We start from the raw sequence: 18873 nt of genomic DNA, 5'->3' as shown, positions 1-18873 counted from the left end.
AAATAATCAAATCACTCCTTATTAAACTGTACTGAACCCAATTATGAATTTAACTGTAATTTATCAATATGTTCTATTTCAGAATTCACTATACCAGTAACATATACGACATGTTTGAATCCATCGTTTTTTATCTTTGTGATTTTATGTAATATTTACATTGTTCTTAAATTCCAGTTTTGAGTTCTTTCCGAATCCAGCTGCAAGAAAATTTTAGTTGCATGATACAAAGCTCATCGCAAAATCAATTCATATAAAAATTTACTATACTTTATTGTAAAGTCAATAATATATGTTAAAAGGCTTTTAATAAAGATCACTGGAGGCGACTGTTACTGTGACTCGGAAGGATTGTATAATTTTAAGAGCTTTTAATAGTATATTGATCAAGAATATTCAAGCACAAATATTTTTATTACAATGGCATTATCTTCAAACTGGTTGGAACTACAAAAGACTAAGAAAGTGATTGTAAAGAAACAGAAGAAGGTTATTAAACCTTCTTGGAAAATTGAGGGCAATAAGAAAAGGAAAGGTAGTAAGATTATGGATATGGTGTATGCAATGAATGAAGAAATCGATAAATCCAAAGAACATAAGAAAAATGGTACCCAGTTCCAATTCAAAGTAGAAACAGAAGTTAACACAGTATTAGATGAAAAATTAAAAGAAGATATCTCTGACACACGAGCATCAAGTATAGGTAAATATATTGCCATAGACTGTGAGTTTGTCGGAATTGGTCCAGAAGGCAAGGAATCTGCTTTAGCAAGAGTTTCATTAGTAAACTATTATGGTCATGTGTTATTTGATGCATTTGTTCAACAAAGAGAACCTGTAACAGACTGGAGAACATGGGTAAGTGGCATAAAACCTGAGCACATGCGGAATGCAATCCCTTTCGAGCTTGCTCAAAAAAAAGTATTTGAGATTCTAGATGGAAGAATATTAGTTGGCCACGCTGTTAAGCATGATTTAGAGGCTTTATTTATCTCACATCCAAAATCAATGATTAGAGATACCTCTAGACATCTTCCATTCAGACAGAAATATTCAAAAGGGAAAGCACCAAGTTTAAAGAAATTAGCAAAAGAATTATTTAAAATAGATGTCCAAGATGGACAACATTCCTCAGTTGAAGATGCAAAAACAACTATGTTAATATATAAGTCTGATAAGAAGGAATTTGAAAGGTTACATAAAAATAACTTCTCAAAGTAATATTTACTATTACGATTTCATACTATAAAGATAAGACAGCTCAAAATAAGCAGTGGTGTTTTGTAATGCATAATAAAATCTATAACATATAATTAAACTGTAATATATAAGATATAATAAATTGTCATGAAATAAAACTAGATAATATATATCAATCTCTAGATTTAGTTTGCATAAATTAGACGAGTCAGCAACCTAGCCATGAATTTACGTCTTCGCATGAATGTATAATGATATCCTTCTTGTTCAGCTGCCGTTGGATTACCGCCAGTGTTATTAACGGTCAAAGGACGAACATCTGCTACAGCTGAAAGTCCGTGCCTTTTGATACTTTCTTGGGAATTCAAAAAATACTTGTTCAAGTCATCAAATTCATCAAATTGAACCAATTCTGTAATAATTTCAAAAGAAACCTTCACCACATTAACATCATTTTCCCATATAGAGACCTTTCTTAGTTCAGAACGAGTTAGTGTATAATACTTAAAAACACAATAGGGATTAATATTTAATAAATGTTTAGTGATAATGGTAAACCTGTATTTTGTCGATTCATCTGACACATTACTATTAAACAATGCAGCAGCTTGATATAAAGAAATATTAGAATATATGCTATCCGAAGCTAACCAATCAAGTAGTTTTTTTGGGATTTTTAAGTTCTCGTCAATACAAATTATTTCATCTTCAAATTCAATGGTGTCTAAAATAGTAGCAAATTGTTCACCTGGAGATAAAAGATACATCAAAAACATATACGGCAAATAATCAGTTACTTCAGGTTTAGTTCTGCTCTCAAAATACGCATTCCTCAAGAACTGTTCTAAACTCTCAATAACTTTAGGCTTCATAAAAGGCACCGAAAGACCTCTCAGTAAAATAGATATTAGCACCAGTGGGAAACTATCTTCAGTCCAAGTAATATCACATGCCCTGTCAAATTCTGAAAATAGATCAACTGCAAAATTCCTACTTTCAAGTAAAATTCTTTTCAATGGCACTGAACTGTTTCCAGATTCAAAAATATACATGTATAATCTTTTCAAACAATTCCCAATCAAAAATAACCCTCCCTCAAACAGTATTGGATATTGGGATTCAACCAAAGTGGTACCATACCAAAATATTCTGTTCATTATATCCAGTGATGGATCTAAACCTTGAACAACTTTCGTATACGTAAAAATATGTGCTGTAACTAAAAACATATTCTCCTCGTTGAAATCAGTTGAAGAAATAGCTTCTAGTGTTTCTGTTAACATATTTTTACATAACATTTCAGAAGTATCGTATTTCCCTATAATACCTAAAATCATCATCGAACGTGCTGATAGATATGATCTGTTATTGAAAATAGAATCCATCAAATATTTCTTATATTTGGTTTTCCAATATGCAGCTTCCGCTTCATCCGCATTTTCCATGGTCAGAAGAATATTCGTTATGAAATGCTCTAGAATATTAAATTTATTGGCAAATGACAAATTGCTTAGATTTTGAGGTAAAATACTAATCTCGTGACGGAATCCAAGAGTAAATTTGCCTTTCTGTTGTGAAAAAACAGAACATATATTATCTAGGGCTCTTCTGTTTGACTCCGATAAGGATTCATTTATTGCTAAAGAATGGCAAACATTCATCAATAGTTCATGGAAGTAACCTCTTATTGATTTTGGACCTTGATCAATTAATAGTGATATAATGAATAATATATCGGGGAGGAACATCTGAGCCAGTAAAGGAGATTCAAAAAATAACGGTATCGCAATTCGTACCAGGATAGTAAGTTCACTCCAACTGTGAGTAGACACATCCAAATGAAATGAAGGCAAAAATGACTCTAATAAATCCATCAGCTTTCTCACTATATATGCTGTAATATCAACCGTTGACATGCTCGCTATCAATGGAAGTGCACATGCCCAATCTCCATTTTCAGAATCACGATCTAAAGCATAATTTATGACTTCCTCAACTATAATGCTTGTCAAGGGATTTTCCAAAGACAAAACATTCCAGATTTGTTGTAAGTAAATTGACGTAAAACCTGAATCAGCCAATGTTAGCCTTATTAAAACTTTAATTAAATAAGAAAATGCTTCTGGTCCATTTTCCTCGTCCGCTAAATAAACATATTCGTAGAGATTAGGTATCCAATAGTTTAAACAACTTAAAAGTTGAGGAACTCTATCCGGTTTAAAAACTTCATTTTCCAACGCATCCACCACCATCTTGACAGTGTAACCTGTCAATTCGGGAGAAGAAACAGACAAAGCTTGTGTTATTTGTTTAACAAACATACTACAATCATCTGGAACGTAAAGCTCCCTTGAAAATCTTAAGTTGACACCAAAATCTAATTTAAATGCAATTTGTGTTTCAGCTAATAAGTTATATGCATTATTTTTAACCTCATTGTCTTCGCTAAATAGACCGACAATGGCAACCACAAAAATATGAGATATAGTTTCTAAATTAAATTCAAACGAAGTGAGACCATTCTCCTTTCTTGAAGATGTCGATAAATTTTCAATAACTACATCATCTTCACTTTTTGCAATTGAAAATGAAAACATTTTAATAATTTCCAAGTATTTCGGACTAGTTAGTGTTAGAATTTCTTCATTGATAAGATTGATAGTAAATTCATTTAAACTAGCCTGAGAGTAAGAAACTGATACGTTCCGTACATCTGATATTTCAAAAACTTGATTTGTCTTTACTCTCATAATTGTAGCATCCCCACTTGGCTTGAAGTCCATTTCTTCTTCCCTTAATATTTGGAAATACCTATTACCCAAACTCATGGTCACAGGTATCATAGATTTACTATCAACATCATATAATTCGATATCATTGAGTAAAACACGCATATCATCAATTAAATAGAGGATCTGTTGTCTAAAACCCAAATCACTAATCAATTGTTCATCATTGATAGTATTTACAAAATGATAAGGACACTTGAATGTCACGTACCTATTCTCTATTATTTCATTATTATTCCAAAATTGTATAAATGATTTTGTCGCATTTAGATTATAAACACCAAAACAAGTTTGATATGCTTCTTCTGGAATTAGTTTTAACAACAAAAATATAACACTATAGGTAATTTCATCAGTGTGATCATACTCAGAAAGATTTAATAAAATATAATGTTTACTTGTCCAGAATCTTGAGTATACTTGGATAGTCCGATAGGCTAATAAATCAGCAGAAGCACCTTCCTGCTTATATTTTTTAAAATCTAATGCTAAAACAGGATTGCCATCTGTTGACATGAGTTCATAAACGTATTTACTGTTTAAATTAGTGTTATCCGTAGACGCTTTTATGGCGGTTCTACTGACAAATTCATACAACTGGCTATATTTTTCCATGTTATCTTTAATAAATTTAGGAATTTCTATAGTAGCCTGCCAATTTGGTTGTCCAAGTACTCCTAATACTCTGTCACTTAGGAAAAGGCTATGCTTTAAGAGTTTTATATCGTCAAGTGAGTGTAAATTTGAAAGGAGAAGTCCTCGTAGTTGTAAACAATGATCATAGTAAAATCTATGGAAAAAATCAAAATTTAGTTTCACATCGTTATTCTGTGATTCCCTATACCATTTAATATCAATGTTTCTGTCTAAATTAGATAATTCTTTTAGGTTACTGAATATTTCTTTGTTGCATTTGATCAAAAAGTCTTGTTCAGATTGTAAAATTGTGAATTTAGATGTTGAATCTAAGCTGTTCGCCAGATTTTGAATAATTTTTGCTAATTGAACTAGAGAACGTTTAACCGGAGCATCCATATGACTTGATATGTCCTCTGTTTCTGGACTCACTAATGCAGGACAAATAAATCTCAAAAAGACAAAGGAACCCACCGCAACTAAAGCAGATTCAGGGAACCTTTTAGAAACCTCTTCATATATCATTTGGCAAATATACAATAACTCGGGTGGAAAGATATTCATCGAAGACTTCATTGAGTTTAAAAATTTCACCAAGTACTTTTTGAATATCAATATTTGTGTTTTAGTATTTTTGTCATCTATTGATAATTTCTCTATTTCAAAACAATCCTTACTTTCAATCAATTCATCAAGTATAGGAGAAATTAGTGCAATTAGAAATTCGCGTCCTTTTGCTTTTGAAAATATGGATAAAGACCTTGTTGCTATACTATTTCTTCTCAGTATATCCATTGATCTTGGTGCTTTTTGAATTTCTTCCTTAATAAGTTGAGATACTATTATGTGTCCTGCGTTTCTAGATTCAAAAGTAGTTAACATACTCACGGCAAATCCGTCCATCTCAGAAGGCTCACATAAATCGATAGAATAAGACACAATTTGAACATTTTCAATTAAAAATGTTAATATACTTTCAGTAGCCTCATTTTTTTCTTTTTGTTGGGATGAAACGTGCGAAGGATAATTCTTTACAACATTAATGAATACATTTAAGAACGATTTCCTAATATCTATATTTTCAGAATAACCCATATGCAAGGTATATTGTAGAGCTGGTTCAATATTTGCCTTTGATAAGTTTTGCAAGGATATACTTAAATTTTCATTTAAAGTGTTGATTTTATGTTTCAGGGAAATTGGACAATTTTTAATATCAATTGTTTTTTCAATACCTTTTAACAAAATACCAAAATAATTTCTAAACTCGAAACCAATTGAACGTCTATACTCTTCCTTCGAAGCAGAATATGCAGCTTCTAGAAGAATACCATTTGTTAAATATGCAATTGCCTTTGAAGACTCAATAGATGTATCTAAATATAACATATCTTCATCACGTTTAGGTAAGTTCATATCACGATGAGGTTTTGACAAATTATCAAAATCCAGCTCTTTCGAGATTGAATATTGAAACCAAAAAATTAGAACCTTTAACCACCTATTTTTTAAAGCATAATGCCCCTTTATTGCCAAACATTCCTCCGCATCTTCAATGGCTTTAAACATTTTTGACAAGTAAATGATTCCCTTCCTATATCTTAAAGATTTGTGTGAAATTTTTTCGACCAGAATAACTAAATCATCAATAAAGTTTATGATTTCCATAGAAAACAAGAATAGTAGATCTTTGCTATATGGTTGGTGTAAAATTGTTCTGATGATAATACTAATTTGTTCCAAAATTATGAAATAATAATCTGCTTTATCATTAGATAAATCTACATCCTTTATTTCAACCATTTTTTTCTTCAGATTATGAAATAAAAGTTTGAATGACAATGGATGTAATTCCGATGATAAAATGTCTCTTGAATTTTCTCTTGTCAACAAATGCTCATTATTTAACCATTGACATTGTTTTCCTATAAAATAGTTGACTTTTCTAGATATATCTGTTTTGATCTCGACTGATATAGAAGAATTATACTGATCGTCTTCGACCATAGTCAGAAGAGTACCAGAAGCTGTTGCTAATAAACCAGCACAACTTCTGAAGTCGGCAATGTCCGATCTAGACAGTGTGACAGCTTTTGAAATATGCAACCATCTGTTGAAAATGGTGTGGAAACAATCGTACAAAACCATATCAGGCTTAGTAATATATTTCAAAATATTGGTTCTACATTTACGTTGAAATGCAACAGACCCGGATAAAACATAAGTACCCTTTGACATTGCTCGAATGAAATCTATATTTCCAAATTCATTTTCAGTTATCTCTCCGATTGAGCTTTTATAAAAGTTTATACTGTCTGTGAAATGTGAAAATGTTTTTGTTAGCAGTGACTGAATATTCGATTTATTTGTATGAAGAGATACAAACAAACCTCTGTTTAATGTACTGGTCAATGACACAAAAGTATTTTTTTCCACCGGTATGATCCTTTCTAAGCGACCAGCTTTTCCAGCTAATTTCAACACCGAATTCTTTAACTCCATTAATTTGTTGACAATATCCAAGAATACTTCCCTCTTTCTGTTTGGCAAATTTAAATCAAATAGTGCTGTTGAAAATAAAGTTATTGAGTAACTACAAAATAAATTGTAGTCAACGAGCGCATTCGATGAAATGTTATTGGGTAAATGAGACATATAAGTAATCAACATATTCATAAATGAACAAGCCGTTGTCTCTAAAACTGGATCAATATCTATAATTGACACGAAAATAGGTTTTACAATCTGTTTAAAGTCGGTTTCAACATTGCCACGCTCTATATCTTCATTCTGTGGTAAAATTATGAAATTAGCCGTCTTTCTAAAGATACTAAAAATATTAATAATGATTCTTCTGGCATTGTTGATTTCTGTGCTATGCCCTATTAGAAGTATGTCATTACTTGATTCAAGATTAGAGGTAATCTTTTTTTTTAATAAACTCGATAAATCATCATCTGTCAATTTAGATCCAGGAGTTTGACGTGAATTATCACACAGTAATGGATTGGCAGATGATTTTGAGGTTCCTGGGGTGCTTATAGGTGATCCATTAGTTCTTGCCGAGTTAGATATTAATGGATGTTTCTTATTGATTAGAAAATTATGAGGAGCCCTTTGTGCAGTAGGAGAAATTAAAGATAATTCATTATTCACGCTCGGTATATCTCTCGAAATAATTTCAGCACTGCCGGAAGGTGAAAAGAAAGATGGTGAAGCAAGCGATGCTATGATTGGGTGTGTAACCCAATTACCTTGATTCTGTTCTAAATGATTATTAAGAGAGATTGGAGTTGATCCCGTATCTGATTGATTTGTAACCACACCAGTACTCGGAGAAACTGGTTTAAATAATGATTTGGGTCCAAATTCATTTACAATGGTGCCATCAATGATTGATTCGATACTCTTTGATACATTATCGTCATTTATAATCGGTAACTCTTTCAGAAGAATTTCTGATATGTTGTAAAATATCTTCTTAAACACTTTTGCTAATTTGATTGCTGCTCTTTTCCTTAAGTTTTCACAACATGGTAAATGGAAAAAAACTCTTAAACCTTCTGTGTATAATACCAACTTTCTTGTATCTAATTTCTCACATAATTCATCTAGACCTAAATAATCCAAGAAATCATCCGTGCTTAATTGCAGAGATGCAGCAATAAATTCTAACTGGAATTGACTATTTAACTTATGTCTCATCTTTAAGATCTTTGAAATTTGTTTATTTTCATTTTCAAGTAACTTTGCTTTTGAATCCACTTTCAAACTTGAGTAAAAGGTTGGCATCAGTCTTCTAGAAAAATTTACACAGGCTAATTTTTTGTTTGATAAAGAAACCGATGCTGACAATGTATAAATTGTTAATAAAATTCTTAATGATATGATCATAGCATTATCTGAAGTAGTCTGTGTACCGTTGTAAATATTTAAAGAAATTTCAAGTAACTCTAATGCTTTAGAGGTTTTAGTTGTTTTATGGACCTTCAAATTCGTCAGCTTCTTCAAACCATGAGATAAGTTTTTGATGGTTATTGCATTCTCACTGGAATATGCCTTTTGATTATTCTTCACAATTTTGTTGTTTTCATCGATATCTGGGATACCGTTAAATGATGATTCATTAATCTTCTGAAATAATTCGGGATCTAACATTGAAATGGTAGCTAAAAATTTTAATATCGATGTATGGACTAGTGATTCAGATTCATCAAAAGCTGAATATAGATCCAAAACATTCTTTAAATGAGAAACATCTTTTTCATTATATTCTATAGTATTATTGGAACTGCTAGAACTAGTTGTAGATTTGTTCAGTTCACGGCCTATTGGTGTTACACGATTGGAAATTGAAGTAGGCGGTAACAAAAATGAATCTTTGGTTATATTTTCTGAGTTTTCCATGTTATCAATGTTGTTGTCTGAAGAATCCTCTGAATTAGAAATTTGCTGAGACAATTCAAACGACTTCATCGCGGAGAGTACGTATTTATTATGCGGATAAGCAAGTGAAACTGGATTTGGCATTAGAATATCGTCCGAATTTAATGCATCTCCATTGAAACTTTGCTCAATGCTATTAGTATAACTTATGTTACCATATACTGGTGACATATTTTTCTCTCTAAGTGGTGTTGGAGGCGGAGAACTCATATGGTAATCCAGTTTGGGATCAGATTCCGAATTATATGAGAATCTCAAATCAGTATTGATAGGCGATGCTTTATTACTTGGTGGAACGTGGGATTTCATATGTACAGTATTTGAAGATTTAGGTTGTGGCGATGTTGTATATTCCGTGTGCATATTTGGTAAATATTGTGGATTTGTTAAAACACTCGAAATTTTAAATGTTGTATACAAATCGTAAAAAAGCTCGTTAAATGTGTTTAATAATTTCATGGCAGTTTGTTGCTCTGTAGTTAAAGTTGTTACATCTGTGGATGCAGAAAACTTAGGTGATTTCTTTATATTGTTAATATCAATTAATGAATTTGATACCTCTATGAAACTTCTTGATCTTGCCATAATCCAATACATTAATGTCTTTGTTGCATAAAATAATAGAACACAGGTAAAAATTGACCGATTTAAGGTTTTGCAAAGCTTTTTTAACATTTCCAAGAATCCGAGTAGAGAAGTATTTGACAGAAAGAAACAACCAAATAAATCGAAATTCTTTAAAACTTCGTTCCATTGTAATGATTTATTCGCATCTGATTCAATCCTTGGGGTTAAACTAATTCCCATCGATTGAAAACTGCTTGCTGAATGTGTGCTATTACTTCTTGATGATTTGGAAGCATGTGAAGGTCCTGGCATTGCACTGGTTCCAGTTGATGGTGAACTTTTCTTATTATCGTTTGAATATGATGACGCTGATGGCAATGCTGATGTTGTTGAACCTCTATGTTTATAAATGTAATCGTTTGTAATTGGATTTAAAATAATTTCGGTGAGATGTTTTTTGTACTCTTTTGAATTTGAAGCTGCTACAAATCTCTGAATGTATGTAATGGTTGAATCAATTTTATTACCCAATTCAAATATATGCGAATATGTGTCTGGATTTATATTGTTATTATTGCTGTCGAGGTCGTTTGATACATTGTATGCATTTATCTTTGTTTTAAAATACTCATAATTTGGTATTAAATCATTAAATGACAATGAACTCTTAAAATAAGGAGAATTTTTTGAGATTATAGTTAATAAGTTAAAAGAAACGTGTTGAAATTTCAATCTTGTCAATGTTGTCATTAATCTAGTTGCTACTTCTTGGTTCAATTCTTTGGGTTTGTGTTCATGAAAATTCGTTCTATGAACGGAAAAACCTGCTATTATACCTGAAAATGAGTTATGTTGCTTTTCAAATATTTTAATAATATCTTCTGTTGGGGATGGTAGCGAAGCAACCTTGTTATCTGCCATTGATTTTTCAACGAAATCCCAATTATACTCTAATATATCTGTTAATAATCTTAATAACAAACAAATCGACTGCACTGCTTGATCGCCAACATGAGAATCGGTAATAGTCTCCAGCTTATCTCCCGTTGTGGCATCATCATCGTCAGCGTCATCTGGCAAACCAAACTGCAACACTAAGTCAATCAAATCCAATACATTAGTAACTATTGGTTCGATATCTTGCGAGATTGCAACGTTCAATAGAACCGATCTTGATGATAAAAAATATACATCAGCCTCGACATCTATATATGTAGAATATGAGGAATTTATAGGTAAGAGCTGATATATCCTTTCTTTCAGCAAATGTCTGACCAAAGTTGTTGTCATTGCAACATTTCTATTTAAAGTTCCTTCTTTATCGTAAGGACTACCGTTTTCATATGGCATCGCGTGTTGTATTATCTATATCTTTGTTCTCCTTGTTCGTATATGTATGTATACTTCTTCAAATGCACGAACCGGTTTGAGTCCCAGTAGTCGTTTATTCTGTATTATAACCAATTAAAAAAAGAAACCCGCCGGATTAGCCTGACATGTATATATATGTTGTGAAATATATACAAGTGCAGTAGATTGGGATGACTGTCTTCTTTATCAGTTCTTACTCTTACTCTTTCTCTTTCTCTCTCTCTATATATATATGAGTAACATGTTTGTAAATATTAGTGTGAGATAAGTGTATTATATAAGTTATATATTAAATATTCTATTAGCGGTTAATAATATAATGGCTATCATAAGCTTCTAGTATAATAAAAGCTGTGTGAAGAGAAAAAAACAACATAGTAAAAGTATGCCTTCAGAGACAAACCGCAGAGACAGACCCGAAAAACGAAGAACATACAATAGCTATATACATATATATAGCTATTACCACCGCTGTTAACCCATACATACATAATATCTAGTATTCGTTTGTTTTTGTGTAACAATTATCCAAATAGAGGGTGTACTTCCGATACGTGTGGCGTACGTAGTGAGAAGAAATAAGAAAAACGTCGCCAAACAACGATATTATCTGAAGCGATGGGTATGGCAGGGCAACACTGCAGCTGTCCGCGGTCTCTAGTCGATTAGTTTCTGAACTACGGAGATTGCACAAAAAACAGAAAAACGCAAGAACGCAAGGACACAAAAATATATAAAAAAAGGTAAAAACACAAAACGGCTGGAGTGATGGTTCAATAAGGGATGTTGGTGTTCGACGGCAACAATGCGGCAGGAAAGCTAAAAAGGCACTTGTATGATGGGGGTCAATCACGTGCTATTACATATCGAGATTTCAAAAGAATGTGAGTGTAGGGTAACAAGTACATATTCTAAATATATAGGTATTTATACTTTTACATATATGCACACGAACACAGTGCTAAATATCACTGTCACTTAATAATTCATAGTCTTCCCAATCTGATATTCTACGTGAATTAGTGCTTTTAGTATTGCGAGGATTATGCGATAACGTTGTGTTGGTGACGGTGGTACTGATAATATCATTATCATCTTCGCTTTTTGATTGAGTATTATTGTTCTGTTCTTTTAATAATGATGGCGATGATAGCATTTCGTATTTTTGTAAATTGTGAGCTGACAACATTGGTGCTTTCTCTAAATATACTTTGGTCTGTGGAGTTGCAATATTTGCAATGTATTGTACGCTGTCATCCGATGGGTCATATATATATATGTAGTTCTGTCTTGTGGTATGGTTATTGGAACTGGTAACCCCTCCTGTTGTGGTATTTAAAAGATTGAATGTATTGCATTTGATTGTTTTATTCCGACCAGCTTTCAAAGGATGTTTACCTAATGGTAGATCATTGATTTTTATGCTCTCATCATGATATGCTAGTCTTAAATCACTAGGTAGATCTTTTTCTCCTTCATGGATAACATTGAATTCAATAAGATAGTCTGATTTAGTTATTTCAACTGCTAATACAACTTGATTTTCGTTCACCAGATCATCAGTGCCAGGTTTACTTGATATGTCCGATCTAACAGATGGATGTCCTACAACTTCATTCTTGTTGTTAATTTCTTGATCACAAACATTGTCTCTTTGTTCAACTTCTTTCCACTTCAAATATCCATTCATAACTTCTTCTAATTCTGAAACTGTTTCAATTTTAGAAAAAAAATCATAAACTTTCGAATTAGATTCAGGTATATCAATAATTGTATCATGATATTTCACTTTCTGTTGTCCTATCTTATTATTATTGTTGTTGTTGTTGTTGATATGCTCTCGTTCCATTCCATTGCTAGATAACGAAAATTCCTCCAATTGTTTTATGCAGCTAACCATTGTTTCCCATCTAGATCTCGGAATCATGACACAATCATTGCTGTTTGCAAAGTTATGATCGTTATGTCCACGATTCTTAACCACAGTAATCAAACCTGGATTTCCATTAGAACATTTAAATGAAAATTCCTTAATGCTTTTATCTGAGTCTAAGATTGTATCCGTGTTTGTATTTTGTAAAATACTCAAATCTTCACTAAAAACAGTCTTTATAGCAATGGTACACGTTGAAAAAGCGTATTTAATACCAAAGTATTCTTCAATCAAGTGACTGAGAAAGTATTTTGACATAAATTTAATATCATGTTCAAAAATAAAGCATTATCATTATATGATATGTAGAAGCGGCATAGGGAATTCATAATAGGTAATATGGTTTTATATCAACAGATGGACTTAATAATGTCAAATTGATAGTCTTAGTCTTACTAATGATGTGCTTAATTTATAATCTTATCGGAATTATAAGTGTGAAATTAAAAACATCTTGACTTAAAAGTTTACCATTAACCCTTTTTTCAGATAAGTACTTGCTATATCATATCAATCTTAACACGTGATTGAAATTATTTATTTAAAAAAATAGGAATTATATATCACGTGATCTATAATTCCTATGTCTACAAAATGTATGTATGCAACAGAAAGATTAATTATTAAGATTAAAGTATTGATTAATTTATTATATAAGATATTAATATTAGTGGTAACAATAGTAAGTCTATTATTCTTCGATCATGATAGAACGTATAAAATTCACTTCTTTCCCTCGAAAAGGAAATCAGGTGGGTTGAAAGTAAATTGAGCTCTACCTTTTTTATCGAATGATGTAAAAGCGTCAGTGACATACAAATTATAATTATTTGCTTCCTCGATTTGTTGTTGAGATACGCCCATAGTGTCTTTACATATCCATATTTTTGGATTCTCATCTGACACGCACGGATTTATGTAAGCTTGACTGATAAATTTATTAGAGTATGCAATTGTAGTGTTAAAAACATGTGGTAATCTTTTTCTCATAGTTTCAAATTTATATGCCTGAGATGGATGGAAAAAATTCTTTAAGCGTTGCTTCCACGTGAATGATCTGTTAATATTTTCTGGCAAAGCTTCTAATTCGCGTGTCATAGCTGTCTTATCTGTGTAAACAATCCCAACATCAGTATTATGCATTACGGTACTTTTATGTTTCTCTCCTCCCTGGTTTCCAAGCACTGGTCTTTCTAAGCCTTCAAGATCTTCATAGTGTAATTTTCTGAATGTTTCATCTCCTTTTACAAACGTTGTCCCTGTTTTTGATGAAGCGTCTTTATCTTCAACTTCTGAGCCATCATGAGCAGGTAAATCAGTGTTATTATTTCTTCTGTTATCAACATCAATATCACTGCTTCCATTGGCATTTTCAAGATGTTCAGTCTCAATAATTTTCTTCTCGCCACCATTTAGAATAGATGATGGATTTGATTCTGATAATGTGTTTTCTCCACTTGATGGGCTTGATTCATCCGGATTTCTCTCTTCAGTTTTTAAAATATTAGCTACTTTCAATTCATGGTCTGTTGCAAGACGTAGAACACCACCCGTTTCATCGGATTCCAATGCCTGTTTTACCCTTTCCCTTAGATCATGAACTTCTTTAGTTCCCAAGTCCTCATTTGGATATTGATAATTTGGAAGTCCTCTTGAAAGATAAATGGCACTTAGAGGAACGATATCAAATAATGGGATAAACTTTCTCTTAAACCAAATATGTAGAAGTGCAGTTATACCAAGGTAAAAAGCCTCTAATACAACGCATCCCCAACTTTTTAACATAACAAATAAACCAATTAGACAGACCTCACTCATATAAATTCCAACAAAAATATGAAATAACCCTTTTGGATAATTCCTACCTTTGGAATCTAATGAGAAACCCATTACAAAATTCAAATTGTAAACATATGCGAGGTATAACAAAAATAAAGCTAATGTACTGAATACTAATACTAGTGGTGCAATAATTGAATATGAAATTAATATAACCATGATAATTTCGATTGTTGGGTATAAGATACCCATTGATGGCGTGGCTAAAGTATTATAAGAAGTCCATTTTTGCCTCGGTGTTGATGTGAATAACATTCCTTTAATTTTTGACATAACTAGTGTAATTATTTGAAGTAGCATACCTGTTGGTACTGTTAGACCAAGTAATAGGAAATAACTGATATAAAAATTAGATGCTTTTGGCAGGTTATTTGACAATAAAGTCATTGCTTGGGATGGATCATCAATAATTGCTGTTACTGTAGACGATGCAGATGATGTTCCTGTTGTAACAATGAACGTCTCGATTACTTGAAAAGCAAAGTACCAACTATGACAGTATAAATCAATATGTTTTAACGTTGTCAAACCTCTAAGTTTTCCGACATACATTATTACAGGTGGCACTAAGGACATTAAGATGGACAGTGCCACCGAGGGTAAAATACCAGTAATTAGACCTAAGAGGAAGTTTGGTAAATTGTTGATAAATTCCAAAAAGAATATTTTAGTTGTAAGAAAACTAATATTACTTATCATACCAACCACAGCAACTGGAATTGCCCAAAAGATTATCATGAGAACTAAGAATGTGGTAGCCAAACATCTTTTCCATGATCTTTCCCTTGTAGTCATATTTAAATTTGACCACACAATTTGCTCCGGTGAATAACCAATATACTTTTTCGCATAATTTTCTCTACCTAATAAGTAGTCTAAAGTCTGGTATACTTTCTGCGCCTCTAATTGAGTATCAAATTGTATAAATACAGTTCTTAGATACTCGCGAGAGTGTTCATACTCCTGCTGTTTCGTAAATATCTGTTCATTTTCTTCGGGGATATGCTCATTCAAGTAGCTGACGGTATTGACTTTCTTACCATTAATCATCTTTAAAAATGACGGTAATTTAGAACCTATATAATGTTTGGGTCTTTTTTCGTATGGAACATATGTCTCCAAGTCATTGACAAGTCTTCTGTCATTTTCGTATAGTTTATCATGATATTTTTTGTTTTTATCTGCCTTTAACTTCTTCTTCATCGATTGTTTGATCATTTTATTCAAAGCTGATTCATACCTTTGAGTGTCAGATTTACGCTCCTTGCACAATTTTTCCAATTCTTTAACATTTTTAGCAACAGATATTTTGTTGGCTTTAGTGAAGATCCTTTCAAGTTCAGAATTTTTGCTTGGGTTTAGATCTGTCAAGATTATTGTTCTCGAGGATAGTAAACCATCATACAATGGAGATGTCTGGAGGGCATGTCTAAAAACCACATAGTAATACAATTCTCTGTAAATTATATATATAATAATTGAAAACCAAATCCAGGATAGAAACACATGAGCATAAAACCTATTCTTATTAGTAACGTTTGACATCGAAAGTAATTCAAAACCTTTATAGTCCCTGCCATTTGTCGCATTCACAGGTAACAGAATTGGAAATAGAACAAAAAATGACAGAAAGGATATTAACAGTATGATTGCCAAGTATCTTAAGAAAAAATAGCCATCAACACTCGCATTTTGAATTAAATAAGAATGTCTTTTTGTAAGTAAGAAAGGAACCCATTTAAAATAACCATAAGGCGCTGGTTCCGTTCGCTCTTCTTCCTTAATAGTATAAATATCTTTTAACGATCGCGGTTCATATACTCTTGTAAATTTTGGTCTTAAATTAATAAACAATATAATGAATATCAAGGCTATAATACCATTGAATATCAAACTTGTAACAAAAGCACTGGTCGAACTAGAGGATGCTGGCATAGTAAAATATAACTTTTTAGAGTGACTCTTTTCTCAATTTATTATCGAGTCAACTTGATGGCAGTAGATAAATTGAAATTTTTATTTGGAATTAAAATGTCAGTGATTAAATATTCCAGTAAAAAATGAACTTGTTATAAACCATTCAAAAGGGTTGCTGATAATCTCAATATGATGTTATCATATTTAAACAAATACACAGATGTTCTAATTAATGACGGTTAGATTATGTCATTGCAAATCATATTATACATTCATTACCTATGCATGTCACGGCATTTCACTAATTTCTCTGACTCCCTTCCTTAATTACCAAAGTTGTGATGAACATTATAACATTTGGCAATATATTATCCCTCGATTGTCATCATGATCATCAAAATAAATATGTAATATGTCATTTGTGTAAGTATCTATAATTTACTAACAGTTGATTATACTTTGAATTCCCCTTTTATTTTCATTAAGTACGTAAAATTTCATGTCTGCAGTAAATTTTTTATTTTTCAAATAAACATTTGATATCAGTTTAAGGTTTTTTGAGGTTTAGGGAAGGACCATAATGAGTTTGTTCCATTTTAAAGGAAGTGTGGGACAGGGGTGGGGGTATCGTAATGAAAGATACCATTCTTGTTAGGAAGAATCCTTGTTATTTTTTAATCTACATGATAAAACAGAATCAGTTGTACCTACCCACCACTTAACATCAGATAGTTGAACATTTGAAGAGGGACTAACAGAAACGCCATTCTCACCTAAATAAACTGAACCGATTGTTATTATTAGACTATTTACTAAATCATGTCTGAGTAACAGTTGGTTAATTACATTTCCACCACCCTCTACCATAATAGATTTAATATTATATTTGTTTTTCAAATTCAGGAATAAAAGCTCCCAATCGATTACATCTGAATTATCATAAACAAAATAATCAACATTTTCTTCTTGGTCAGCATGTGTTGGAAGTTTATTGACAACAATTATCGGAGATTTACCTTTCTTTTGTAAATATAATTGCTCCATTTTGGATCCTTTAAAGTTCCATTGCCTTTTCATATCAATGACGATAGGTCTAGGAGAATATTTGTCAAGGTTCGTAGTTTCATTAAATGGATTCCATTTACAATTCAAACCTGGATCATCTACTAATAAAGTACTAGTTCCTATTAATATACCTTGATGATGATAACGTAAATAATGGGTCATGGTTTTAGTCTCTGGATGAGATATAACTGTTCTAATACCTGGTCCACTCGAAATTTTAGAATCTAATGACTGAGCATAAGTTAACGTAACGAAAACTTTGTCATCTTTTGGTTCAATTGGTAAATAATCATGTAAGAAGTTTGGTAGTTTTTCATCCAGAGGAGATAATTTCATTGATCGTAAATTTTAGAAATTACTAATAGTTTTGGACAAAGTCTCAAATCTTTTACTTGGTATTGAACCATTAAGATAATAGCGTGGATAAAATCATGTAAAAGTACATTTACTGTTCATAATTGTTAAGTTAATTATATATGCATATATATATCTCATTATCTATTTAGTGATGAGATGATCTATATCTCAAAACTTGGAACTATAATATATTTCACACCGGGTAATTAAAGTGCAACTGAGCTCTTAACTCTAGTACTGCAATATAATGGCATGTTCACATATTAAGCACTTCTAAACTCTACATTTGTACGTCATAACTATCATCTCTTTTAGTTACATGTTATAAATTTGATTATTTAAACTACCATGCGTCATATTTCTTTATACATCTAACTTTTTCTGGCCATGCTAATTCAAGTTCTCCAGGGACTAATAATGTCTTGGCAACCAATGGCATCATTCTTGGAGTGACTCTTCCCAACCAAATCAAAGTATTTGTATGTTTTAGATATATCTGAATATTTGCAGCAAATTTGTGGCCACCGACATGATTTATGTACTGCACATTTACACCATCACCTCTGAGATCAGAATTGTCTCTGAATAATCCATGATGTTGCAATTCTTTCTCTAATGTTTTCTTTAAATATGGTGCTGTCACACCACATCTCTTATCTCTTGTTCTATGTGAACATATAAATACAAATGCAGATTCCTTGGCTGGAGACAAGTAACTTCCTTCTGCTAATAATGCAACTTTATCGAGTTTCT

General features: G+C 31.9%; 6 protein-coding genes across 6 annotated transcripts in view; 1 reads left to right on the top strand and 5 right to left on the bottom strand.

Annotated features, from left to right (window-relative positions):
* Positions 1–420: 420 nt before the first annotated feature.
* On the top strand, positions 421–1221 carry REX4 (putative 3'-5' exonuclease; the record flags this gene model as incomplete). Its single annotated transcript, XM_003683551.1, has 1 exon — positions 421–1221. One exon carries the CDS (start codon positions 421–423, stop codon positions 1219–1221), a length of 801 nt encoding a protein of 266 aa, XP_003683599.1.
* Positions 1222–1385: 164 nt separating this feature from the next.
* IRA2 (Ras GTPase activating protein IRA2) lies at positions 1386–10988 on the bottom strand (the record flags this gene model as incomplete). Its single annotated transcript, XM_003683550.1, has 1 exon — positions 1386–10988. The coding sequence occupies one exon, from the start codon at positions 10986–10988 to the stop codon at positions 1386–1388; it is 9603 nt and encodes a 3200-aa protein (XP_003683598.1).
* Positions 10989–11970: 982 nt separating this feature from the next.
* TPHA0A00780 (uncharacterized protein) lies at positions 11971–13200 on the bottom strand (the record flags this gene model as incomplete). The annotated part of the gene is made up of 1 exon (XM_003683549.1): positions 11971–13200. One exon carries the CDS (start codon positions 13198–13200, stop codon positions 11971–11973), a length of 1230 nt encoding a protein of 409 aa, XP_003683597.1.
* A 465-nt stretch (positions 13201–13665) lies between these two features.
* Positions 13666–16716, bottom strand: PHM7 (Phm7p; the record flags this gene model as incomplete). Its single annotated transcript, XM_003683548.1, has 1 exon — positions 13666–16716. One exon carries the CDS (start codon positions 16714–16716, stop codon positions 13666–13668), a length of 3051 nt encoding a protein of 1016 aa, XP_003683596.1.
* Positions 16717–17349: 633 nt separating this feature from the next.
* Positions 17350–18099, bottom strand: RIB7 (2,5-diamino-6-(ribosylamino)-4(3H)-pyrimidinone 5'-phosphate reductase; the record flags this gene model as incomplete). Its single annotated transcript, XM_003683547.1, has 1 exon — positions 17350–18099. One exon carries the CDS (start codon positions 18097–18099, stop codon positions 17350–17352), a length of 750 nt encoding a protein of 249 aa, XP_003683595.1.
* A 364-nt stretch (positions 18100–18463) lies between these two features.
* APD1 (Apd1p) overlaps positions 18464–18873 on the bottom strand; it is a gene marked incomplete at both ends in the record, with an annotated part of 894 nt that continues 484 nt past the window's right edge. The window contains one exon of the mRNA XM_003683546.1: positions 18464–18873. This exon is cut by the window's right edge and continues 484 nt beyond it. Within this exon, the coding sequence (XP_003683594.1) occupies positions 18464–18873 (410 nt within the window).

The sequence above is a fragment of the Tetrapisispora phaffii genome, chromosome 1 (assembly GCF_000236905.1).
Source record: "Tetrapisispora phaffii CBS 4417 chromosome 1, complete genome".
Taxonomy (NCBI): domain Eukaryota; kingdom Fungi; phylum Ascomycota; class Saccharomycetes; order Saccharomycetales; family Saccharomycetaceae; genus Tetrapisispora; species Tetrapisispora phaffii.
This window is presented reverse-complemented; position numbering and strand designations above follow the sequence as displayed.